The following is a 12195-nucleotide window of genomic DNA, read 5'->3' as shown; positions in this document are numbered from 1 at the left end:
CTGTAAAACTATTTTATTTTCATCATACTTAGGTGTACATACTTATTTTATCCTTATTTTAGGCCTCTTTTTAGAGACAACAGACTGCTAAAAGCTACTCAGGTGTCTACCTACTTTGGAGCTCTTTACGTTTCGGATGTGAGAATTTTGAAATGACATCTCGAATATGAATTTTTTGAGAAATGAGGAAGCAATTTTGTTAACAATAAATGTTTTAATGAAATAAAGACACAACTTATCAGAGCCTTTGCCACCCCAAGAGTCAAGGAAAACTCAGAACTAGTTGATTTGAATATGAGTAAGACTGGTAAAAGCTACTCAGGTGTCTACCTACTTTGGAGCTCTCTAATACGTTTCGGATGTGAGAAAATTTAAAATGACATCTCGAATATGAATTTTTTGAGAAATGAGGAAGCAATTTTGTTAACAATAAATATTTTAATGAAATAAAGACACAACTTATCAGAGCCTTTGCCACCCCAAGAGTCAAGGAAAACTCAGAACTAGTTGATTTGAATATGAGTTGACACGAGAAAGTCCTGGTTGACAATTGAAATGTCTGCTTCTTCCCACAATTGTTGTTCATTATAAATAGACATCAGATATGTTTGTGGTGTAGGGAAGACAATCAAGAAAATGATAAATCAAGGTTCATGTTCGTTACAATTTGTGAAGAGCAAAGCACGTGGATTTAGTCCTAGAAGGACAAATAAATTTACTACCAGAAAAAAAAGGACATTTTCTTAAAAAAGAATCAAAACCTAACAAGAATCAAAATTATTAAAGCTACAATTTCAAGTTCTTTCAAATTCTCTTAAACATTTTTGATGTTCTCTCCAGTTAGCTATACATAATTATGAAATAGATATTTTTCATAACCTAGATAAATTTACTACCAGAAAAAAAAACTCATCCTTAACAAGAATCAAAATTAAAGCTACAATGTCAAGTTCTTTCAAATTCTCTTAAACATTTTTGATGTTCTCTCCAGTTAGCTATACATAATTATGAAATAGATATTTTTCATAACCTACATAGCTACACCTACTCAAAATTTCTCTAATATCCTGATGTAATGTACCTAGGTATATTCTCAAAACGTCTCACGAAAGAAAATTTTCCAAGTCTAGTAAAAACTGTCGGGAGTTTTTCATGACATTCCTGTCAAGATAGCATAAATATATTCTATGAGGTGAATGACATTTAGAATCAAAATTTCTCTAATATCCTGATGTAATGTACCTAGGTATATTCTCAAAACGTCTCACGAAAGAAAATTTTTCAAGTCTAGTAAAAACTGTCGGGAGTTTTTCATGACATTCCTGTCAAGATAGCATAAATATATTCTATGAGGTGAATGACATTTAGAACAGTGCACCATAAAATACACTTCGTTATAGGACGAAAAAATCTGTTAGTGGATACAATCTATCTACAAAACCCACCACAATAACATCATCATGAAAGAAATATATATAGTAATAGAAAAAAAAGCAACTGTAAGTCATATATGTACATGGAATCGTAAATTTCATTTCATTTCCCTCAAAATTTCAATTCAAATGGGATGCAGATTATGAGACTGTGGAAGACGAAAGGTACAGGTAAAGACTTCTGTTGATGAAGATCCAGATTTCTTTGCCACCTTGTCACTCACAAAATTCGTCAACCGAGAAACATCCTTCATGGACAATAGATCATAGGTTCGAAGCTGACCCTGCCATTTTATTTTCATATTCACTTTTTTTTAGTTATCATATTTGATTTTGATTCCATATATGAATATTTTTTGTGTTCTTTTGCATTTTCTAAAGAGAATTTTTTGAAGTCAAGCCATCATGAAAAGTAACGAATTCTCCTGTGGTCTGAAAATTGTCCGCAAAAAATAGTTGTGAAAACTGTTTGTTCTCTTTCTAGGATGGATGAAAATGAATACTCCTGAGAATGCAATACCAACATGCTTCAAATTATTTACATATTTTTCGGAATTGTACAAAATCGTAGTTGTAGAATTGGCCCAATTTTGATGAGCAACGAGCCAACTTAAAAACTTCCTAATGAGCAGTGATGTAGGTACAAACAATCATAGATTTCTTGTGTAAGCACAATAATTATATAATATGATATATGGGAAAATATTAGGTAGGTAAGTACTTGAAAAGCTAGGTCACTTTTTTCAATTCTCAGGTCATAAATTAATTCTGTACGAGTAATTTTATTACAAGCATCGAGAGGATGTTTTTCCTATTGTTCTGAAAGTGTCTACTAGAACTAGATGTAGAACATGATGGTGGTAATAGCAAAAACCTGGTTGGTTTTTTGATATCGTATACCTTACCTAATACATGAATCATGATATATGAAGGTTAGAACATACATTATGTTGAACTTTACTATTATCTGTATTAACTATCGTCATTTGCTATCACACAATGGTGGATTTCACCAATGCCTTAATGAGATATGTATTAACTAATGGGAGAATTTTTAATGATCTAAAAGGGAGCTTTTATGATCCAAATAGGAGTTTTTAAAAACTTCTCTTTTTGGATCACAAAAACTCCTTTTTGGATTCTAAATTCTCCCATTACTTAAATCTCTCATTAAGTCATTGGTGAAATCCACCATTATTATTGCTGGTCCACGCAGTCGTGTTGCGTGTTGAAGCCTTCCGTCAAGGCAGACGAATCCCAAGTCCCAAGATTCTCAATTAGGTATTTAGCCTCCCAAAGTCAAAAAAGATATTCTGTACCTACTCCACTTTTGTCATAATATGCATCTCTTTGAAGAATTCCAATTTTCAAATCTTTGTTTGCTCATCGAGATTTTTATGTGGCGTATAATATCGCTAGTATAGAGCGATTAAACTTTGAAGTATGGTAGGTACCTATCTGCTTGCTAACATCTATGGAGGATGCAAAAACACAGATCTACTCACTACTGTGCACTGCACGCTGCACGTATACAGTGCTGCAGTGCCCTCAGCTCATTTGTTTCAAGACAAAAATGTCTCCGCAATTCAGCGTCAACATGTTTTTACGTGAAATTCAAATCCACAAATTTGTGCGGACTCACAATAAATCCTCTCTTCTTGCTGACGTAATAATTCATCCATGCTGACTTCACTTGTTAAATGAGTGTAATTAACTTTCATAGGGATAGGCCTGGACATTTGGACAAGGGATAGGAACATTTGAAGGGAAGATGACCAATTGACCACCCATTATTCTTCTCGGCGTAACGCTACACAGATGGTGATGATAGGATCACGTTTATCATGAACATGTAAAATTTTGTCATCCCCACCCTGCCGCGCTGTCTGAAATGTCCCCCAGTGTTGCATGGATGTTGTGGACAAAGATCCACAGCTAGTTATGAATATTCTGCACAGCAATTTGTCAGAAATGAACGAACTTCATTCACAGGTCAGAAAGTCATTTTAAAATTCGTCAACTCTTTGGTGACGAAAAGGGCATTAAAAGTATGTCTTTCCCAGACTCATAAGTCAATTGAAATGTTTGCAACCAATTTGAACCACTTCAGACTAGGTACATAGTCAAAAGAATACCAGTATCTCTCAATGTGAGACTCATATGCCTCCATGAAACATTCTGATCACCCTCGATATCATCATTGTGATCATTTTGAATGTAGATTATAGAGATGACACAAATTCATTGAGTCCCAACATTGCTCCTGTAGCGGAGAAGATGTTAGGATTTGGCATCCGGTGTGGTGAATTGATTTCACCGGTAGGGGGTCAAAGGTTTATCACCTGGTCGGGAGATGATCCAAATTTGAATAGAATGACAATGACTTTGTCAATGACTCCCTGATTTTGTATATTTGTGTTGACTGAAAAAAAGAAAATCAAGCCTACCAATAGCTTGCCTAATGCCTACCTTAAAAGCGATAGGTCATGGGTTCGATTTTCGCCTGGAACGAACTTTATCCTATAGACAGATTATAGTTTTGATCTTGAAACGGCTGTATTTCTCCTATCATTTGCAAATGATAATAATTTTTATCATGAATAAAAATAAAATAAAACAATCTTCTCTTATATCCCGATCATCTATCAGAGAAGCAAAACAAATGAGATAATTCAAATGAGGCTGTGACGGGTATCAATATTGCTGGATCCTGAGATGGCATATTGGAAAAAAACAAGGCACATAATAGCTGCAGAAGTCACTGATGAATACGTCACGTCAAATATGAAGAGAAAAATACTCCTACTGCAAATAAAAATGAACTGATAGAAAAAAAAGAGCACCCGTGATCCAAATTTGAATAGAATGACAATGACTTTGTCAATGACTCCCTGATTTTGTATATTTGTGTTGACTGAAAAAAAGAAAATCAAGATGTTTACATACAGGGTTGACGTGTTTTGTAACCCAATTTCGAGATCTCCCGTTGATTCTGAAAGTGTTGGACGATCTTTTTAGGTCACCCCATATTCACAAAGGTCACATTTTGTTCGATGTTGTTCTCACTTTGGGGAGGAGTTGGAAATATTTGGAGATAATTTAATTGATTTATATGTATTGGTAGATGTTTGGAAAGCATTTGGCATTTTGAAAGGCTTCCTTTTTTTTCGTCCTGCTGTCGAGAGTTTGAGTTGTTGAAAATTACAAAGGATATATTTATGAACTAGGTTTTCAAATGTGCACGATAGAAGACGCGACGTCTCAAGACTAGAAATATATGAAAAAAGTAGAAATTTATTCTGGTCTGCTCTACCTGCAGCGTCACATTGGAAGAAAAGTCAAATCCACCTCAAGTCTCAGCAGGTTATTAATATTTTCGTCATTGAAGCGCAAGAAACATGGAACCATACGCCCGTCTCCAATGATACGAAAACATTTTGTGGAAGACAAGAAAATCAGTGTCGAGAAATTTATGATAAATCACGAGGACTATTCAATTATGAAGCCCCAGATGTGGTTGCTCTATCAAATGGCTTGGAAATACCTCAAGATGAAAAAACAAGGTTATAAGGAAGGGGGATACAACATTTCCAACAAGGGAAAGTTTGAAGCTCTTGAACAAGAGCTTTTATGTTGGAATTATACGAGGGGAAACATTTTGAATCGAGAGAACAACAAATTATCTACCAATTATGCTTTTGATATTTTATTTGCCACTCCATTTTCAATATGGGGGCTGCTCAGAATCACGCAAGCTTTTGAAAAATACTTGAGTAAATACTTGAGTAAACCTCTGTAATTAGGTAAATGTTCTTAAAAATATTAGGGACTACGATGCTTCCTCTTAGGAAACATTTTATCATGTACAGGTCTCCATGATGATGGTTCCAAATATTATTAAATAAAAAATGTGTATTTCAAGCCAATATGAAAAACGAAAATTTCATTTTACTCTCTGAACTTAAAGCCAGATTCATTGATAAAAACTCACACAATTATGTCCAAATTCTAGTAATGCATTACAAAAATAAGTCATACACTCTCGATGGCAAGCCATGGGGCAATCAATCAAGAATCTCTAGATAATGTTATCAAAAAATTGTCCCGGGGTGTCAGACCTGGCCGGATGATTAATCTGGACCAGGCTGATATTGTTATCATGATTCGTGCAGCCCGTGATATCTTCATGGCTCAACCCATGTTCCTATACCTTACAACACCCCTGAAAATTTGTGGTGACATTCACGGCCAATACAATGATCTCCTCGGACTATTTTCCTATGGCAAACCTCCACCCACCTCCACCTATTTGTTCCTTGGGGATTATGTGGACCGTGGCAAACATTCCATCGAAACGATCTGTCTGCTGTTTGCCTACAAGATCAGATATCCGGATAATATCTATCTATTGCGAGGGAATCATGAGAGTGCCAATATTAATAAAATCTACGGATTTTATGAAGAGTGCAAGCGGCGTTATGACATTAAACTGTGGAAGAAGTTCACTGATTGTTTCAACTGCATGCCCGTAGCGGCTGTGGTGGATCACAAGATCTTCTGCTGCCATGGAGGTCTTAGTCCTCAGTTAACATCCTTCAGTCAGATAACCAATCTACCAAGGCCTACAGAGGTTCCCGAGGAAGGACTCCTGGTAGATTTGTTATGGTCAGACCCTGAGGAAAACATCTCGGGATGGGGTCACAACGATAGAGGCGTTTCTTATACATTTGGTGCAGATATGGTTCACGAATTTCTCAAGAAATTTAACATTGATCTGGTTTGTAGAGCACATCAAGTTGTTGAAGAGGGTTATGAGTTTTTCGCTGATAAAAAGTTGGTGACGTTGTTCTCTGCTCCTAACTATTGTGGAGAGTTTGACAACGCAGGGGCTATGATGATTGTGGATGAAAATTTGACCTGTTCCTTTCATATTATGAAACCAAAGAAGAAAATATTGGAGTTTCTATCGAGTGTCATGTCAGGTGAAGGAAGTTCTTCTAGTATTAAGAAGAACAAGAACTATTAACAATGCCTTATATGTACAAGTTAATACAAAAATTATACATATAAACGACCAGAGTATTTTTCAACATGCTTTCTACCTTGATAATAAGCTTTCGAGTTTCTCTAGGTAGGTATACTAAAAATTTGACACTGGAAGAGTAGAAATCTGACTAGAGTAGATTAGAAGTGAACCCGCAATCATACCTACTCAACAAGAACTATATTCTAGAATCTAGACTATTCTTATGTTCTTTCTTCGATGTTCTTTTCTCGTAACTTAACTTACTCTTCACGCAAAATGTTCACCTGTTTGAAAATATTGTACATTGTTGTATGAGAAGGAAGAGATGATTAAATTTGAACATCAAAACTTGTGGGGGGCCAAGCTTTCCCCCCTGCTGAATGCCAGTGGAATATTCAGCTTCTGCGCCGTACTGGCAGAGAAAGGATAAGTGGATGAATAATGAATAGAGTCATATCAACAAGGGATGAGATTGTTGGAGGCTATTTGCTTTCCACAACCTCATCCTCCAGAGTAGCTTCGTCCCATAGCTCATTTCTCTTTGCTTTAGCATGTTTGTTTTATTGTTTTTGTACCGTCGACGTTTATAATTTGATTTTAGTTGAAAATTTCATTTTATTCTCTATGCTGTGTAGTATTTTTTTCCTCTGGTGCTTGTTGATTTTAGACAATACAAGCTAATATTTACCTTGACAGAGGTATAACTCCACCGCCATCCTATTTTGTTGCATGTTTTGTTGGGAATTCGTCGTACGGGAACTTTAAATATCCCGAAGCTTTATTCTGACATTTCTGACCAAACTCTCGACCACTGTACCCGTAGTAGAGGTATAGGTGACTACAAAAATTAGTTATGTTATTATGAATTGTACATAACTACTGACGTACTGAGTTGTTTTTCCTGGCACTTGTGCTGTTCCATGTCCGGATAATGTGTCACATGAGTGTCCTGAAACAGGATAAGTTTCATCAATATTAAGTCTTCCAATTATCCTGAAATGATCAATTTTGGTTGCTCATTACACCTAGGCAACCTGCAAGGAAATATGTACTTATCACTAAATCACCACAGGAAACGTATGCAATATTATCTTACAGACTTACACCGACTCTGATTGTGAACACCTATAGATCGAACTATTCATGTCTCAAGAATGTTGATTAGTGTGTTAATAATCGGGCCTTGGCCGACTCTGATTGTGAACACCTATAGATCGAACTATTCATGTCTCAAGAATGTTGATTAGTGTGTTAATAATCGGGCCTTGGATTAACCAATCACCGTGAGGTGTGTACATGATAAGTACAAGTACTTAGATACCTATTATAGCTTGACAAGTAGTCTAAATAACAGTTTAATATTGCACCGCTCTATAGTCGTTTGGAGTATAGGATGATCAAAACTACCAAGGATACTCCTCTCTAAGTCTCAATCAAAAAACGGAGATCTTGTAAAGAGGTGACAACAGCCCTAGAGTCACGTAAGGGGTAGACTAAAACATTTTTTTGGACTTGTTGACCGTCTGATGAGAACTAACAAGTCCGAAAGAGCTGTCCTACTCTACCCCCGAGGCGACTGTCGCCAGAGGCCGAAATCTGGACCTGGAGTATATACACTTCAATAACAACAATACAATTCATACCTACATACCTATTAGGTATGAGGCTATTTTTTGATGATATTGGAGTGTCACTGTAAAGTCCCTTTACCCAATATGATTTACATGCCACCCAGTACAGAACATTCTGACAGCTAATAGCTTTATGAGAACAAAATGACAGCCTAGACATAACCAGAGCTCTGAGGCCAGTATGAACATGATTATTACGAGTCGTCAAGAACTTGGAATTCTTTTTCAAAGACTTCATTCACAGGTCAGAAAGTCATTTTAAAATTCGTCAACTCTTTGGTGACGAAAAGGTCATTAAAAGTATGTCTTTCACAGACTCATAACTCATAAGTCAATTGAAATGTTTGCAACCAATTTGAACCACTTCAGACTACATAGTCAAAAGAATACCAGTATCTCTCAATGTGAGACTCATATGCCTCCATGAAACATTCTGATCACCCTCGATATCATCATTGTGGCAGAACTTGGATGTCCAATGTCTAACCGTGTCGAAGTAATTAACAACCATCGTGCGTGCCAACTAGAAGATATGCCATCCTACCAATATGATGGTGAATGTAGAAACAATGCTCTTGAAGAATGGAATTCCAATAGATGTCTTTGAAGCTTGGTTAGCTAGGTTGTTGAATAAGACGTTTTTCGCCAGCCTAGTTGGCTTGGTAGGTATAAGCTTGCCTAATGCCCACCTTAAAAGCGATAGGTTATGGGTTCGATTTTCGCCTGGAACGAACTTTATCCTATAGACAGATTATAGTTTTGATCTTGAAACGGCTGTATTTCTCCTATTATTTGCAAATGATAATAATTTTTATCATGAATAAAAATAAAATGAAACAATCTTCTCTTATATCCCGATCATCTACCAGAGAAGCAAAACAAATGAGATAATTTAAATGACGCTGTGACGGGTATCAATATTGCTGGATCCTGAGATGGCATATTGGAAAAAACAAGGCATCCAACAGCTGCACAAGTCACTGATGAATACGTCACGTCAAATATGAAGAGAAAAATACTCCTACTGCAAATAAAAATGAACTGATAGAAAAAAAAGAGCACACTCTCACATGCGAGATGAAATTGGGACGTCGAAAAGTCGACAAAATAATAAAGATTGATCGGTCTTCTACACATTCTTCTCTTATGATATTGTTGTTGATATGCGTACTTGTATTTTTTATATGTTGTTCACTTATTGATCATCTTCCTCTACAATGTTGATGGGATGCACAGGAGACATTTCTGTTCGGGTTGGAGTGGATTGTTACAACTCCGCTTTCGTGTCTAATACGAGAGTCAATTCTGCAGTACTTACTTACTTTCCGTGTCCGCAAATGTCACCAACTTTAGATTTGAAATCTTTAGTGATTCGCCACATGAATTGCTTTCTTGTTTGCAAGTGCCAGGGCATCCGGAGTGCATGTTTGCTCTAGTACTCGGAGATTGCAGATCAGGAGATGGTCATGAGTCTGCAGTACTAAAGGATTGGGATTGCTCAGACTCCAGCCTGTATTGGTGACTGGGAAAGGCCCCAAATCAACTATTAGATGTTGGATGAGCTGGAATGTTGGATTAGATGTTAGGCATCAGATTATACTCTTGCAAGCCTAGATAGCTTAGTTGGTAGTGCGTCTGCCTTGTAAGCGCTAGGCCGCGGGTTCGATTCCCGCCCGGGGCGGATTTTGTCCTGATTTCAATGGAGATGGGGAGGAGTTGGAAATATTTGGAGATAATTTAATTGATTTATATGTATTGATAGGTAGATGTTTGGAAAGCATTTGGCATTTTGAAAGGCTTCTTTTTTTTCGTCCTGCTGTCGAGAGTTTGAGTTGTTGAAAATTACAAAGGATATATGAACTAGGTTTTCAAATGTGCACGATAGACGACGCGACGTCTCAAGACTAGAAATATATGAAAAAAGTAGAAATTTATTCTGGTCTGTTCTACCTGCAGCGTCACAATGGAAGAAAAGTCAAATCCACCTCAAGTCTCAGCAGGTTATTAATATTTTCGTCATTGAAGTGCAAGAACCATGGAACCATACGCCCGTCTCCAATGATACGAAAACATTTTGTGGAAGACAAGAAAATCAGTGTCGAGAAATTTATGATAAATCACGAGGACTATTCAATTATGAAGACCCAGATGTGGTTGCTCTATCAAATGGCTTGGAAATACCTCAAGATGAAAAAACAAGGTTATAAAGAAGGGGGATACAACATTTCCAACAAGGGAAAGTTTGAAGCTCTTGAACAAGAGCTTTTATGTCGGAATTATACGAGGGGAAACATTTTGAATCGAGAGAACAACAAATTATCTACCAATTATGCTTTTGATATTTTATTTGCCACTCCATTTTCAATATGGGGGCTGCTCAGAATCACGCATGCTTTTGAAAAATACTTGAGTAAATACTTTTCTAAACCTCTGTAATTAGGTAAATGTTCTTAAAAATATTAGGGATTACGATGCTTCCTCTTAGGAAACATTTTATCAAGTACAGGTCTCCATGATGATGGTTCCAAATATTAGTAAATATAAAAAAATGTGTATTCCAAGCCAATATGAAAAACGAAAATTTCATTTTACTCTCTGAACTTAAAGCCAGATTCATTGATAAAAACTCACACAATAATGTCCAAATTCTAGTAATGCATTACAAAAACAAGTCATACACTCTCGATGGCAAGCCATGGGGCAATCAATCAAGAATCTCTAGATAATGTTATCAAAAAATTGTCCCGGGGTGTCAGATTAATATATATAATCCTAAAGCTTAAAATACAGATACTTAATTACGTATTTGTATAGGTATCACCTTCACTTAGTACGTAGTGCTTGCAATACATAAATTGTTTATGTAAAGATTGTAAAGTACCTAGGTACAATTTTTTGGAATTAAAAAAAAAAAACATATATTTTCATATGCAGATAAAAGATATACCTTCATTTCCCAACACAAACCTAATCTTCAAGTTTTGAATGAATTCCGATCAATACCCACAAGATCCCTTCAATTTTTATGAAATTGGAACGAAATATTTGATCAGAAAAATGGAAATGATGATTATTAATATCAAAAATACAGATATTTGGAACAATTTCCACTCCACTTGAGCTTGTGTTGGAAAATTTCACAGCAAGTTTCGAGATTTTATAGATTTAGAGATAATAACAATTTTCACACAAAGCCTCAGCGTGTGGGTTTGTTTCCTAATGCGAAAAATCCCTTTGCTTTGAATGAACTTTGGATAATTGGGTTTTCATTCATACTGTGGAAGATTACATCAAGGTACTTGCAGACTAGAACATTTTTTTTTTGGACTTGTTGACCATCTGATGAGAACTAACAAGTCCGAAAGAGCTGTCCTACTCTACCCCCGAGGCGACTGTCGCCAGAGGCCGAAATCTGGACCTGGATTAGGTACATACACTTCAATAACAACAATACAATTCATACCTACCTATTAGGTATGAGGCTATTTTTTGATGATATTGGAGTGTCACTGTAAAGTCCCTTTACGCAATATGATTTACATGCCACCCAGTACAGAACATTCTGACAGCTAATAGCTTTATGAGAACGAAATGACAGCCTAGACATAACCAGAGCTCTGAGGCCAGTATGAACATGATTATTACGAGTCGTCAAGAACTTGGAATTCTTTTTCAAAATGGCTGACGTCAAGATCTCTTAAGTGGTTTACCTGTCTGGGCATTACGCGTGAAGATAAATCATAATGGTGTGGTGGGCAGAACTTGGATGTCCAATGTCTAACCGTGTCGAAGTAATTAACAACCATCGTGCGTGCCAACTAGAAGATATGCCATCCTTTTATATAAAAAAAAACCAGTCAAGGAATATTGAAACTTGATCAAGTCAAAATTACGTCAATCTCAGATCACGAGGAAATCGCACTAAAAGTATTAATATTTCCAAACATAATTATCACCATCATCAATTCATCATAGACCTGAATGCCTGAACCTGAAATGTAGGTCACAATTTTTAGGTAAGTTCTGAGGTACCTTATAACAACATTACCAACAACAGCACCCTGTATCTACCACCAGTTCAGAATATTCATTGATATCATCTTTT

At 36.3% G+C, this 12195-nt stretch overlaps 2 protein-coding genes across 2 annotated transcripts in view; both read left to right on the top strand.

Annotated features, from left to right (window-relative positions):
* Window positions 1-12195, top strand: part of LOC103512025 (transcription factor hamlet) — a 72611-nt gene that overhangs the window by 14853 nt on the left and 45563 nt on the right.
* On the top strand, window positions 5307-6466 carry LOC103509079 (serine/threonine-protein phosphatase PP1). Its single transcript, XM_008473704.3, has one exon. It carries the CDS (start codon window positions 5479-5481, stop codon window positions 6457-6459), a length of 981 nt encoding a protein of 326 aa, XP_008471926.1. The 5' UTR covers window positions 5307-5478; the 3' UTR covers window positions 6460-6466.

Source organism: Diaphorina citri, unplaced genomic scaffold (genome assembly GCF_000475195.1).
Source record: "Diaphorina citri unplaced genomic scaffold, Diaci psyllid genome assembly version 1.1 scaffold2, whole genome shotgun sequence".
Classification (NCBI taxonomy): domain Eukaryota; kingdom Metazoa; phylum Arthropoda; class Insecta; order Hemiptera; family Psyllidae; genus Diaphorina; species Diaphorina citri.
The sequence above is the reverse complement of the archived record's forward strand: the minus strand, read 5'-3'. Positions and strand labels throughout refer to the sequence as shown.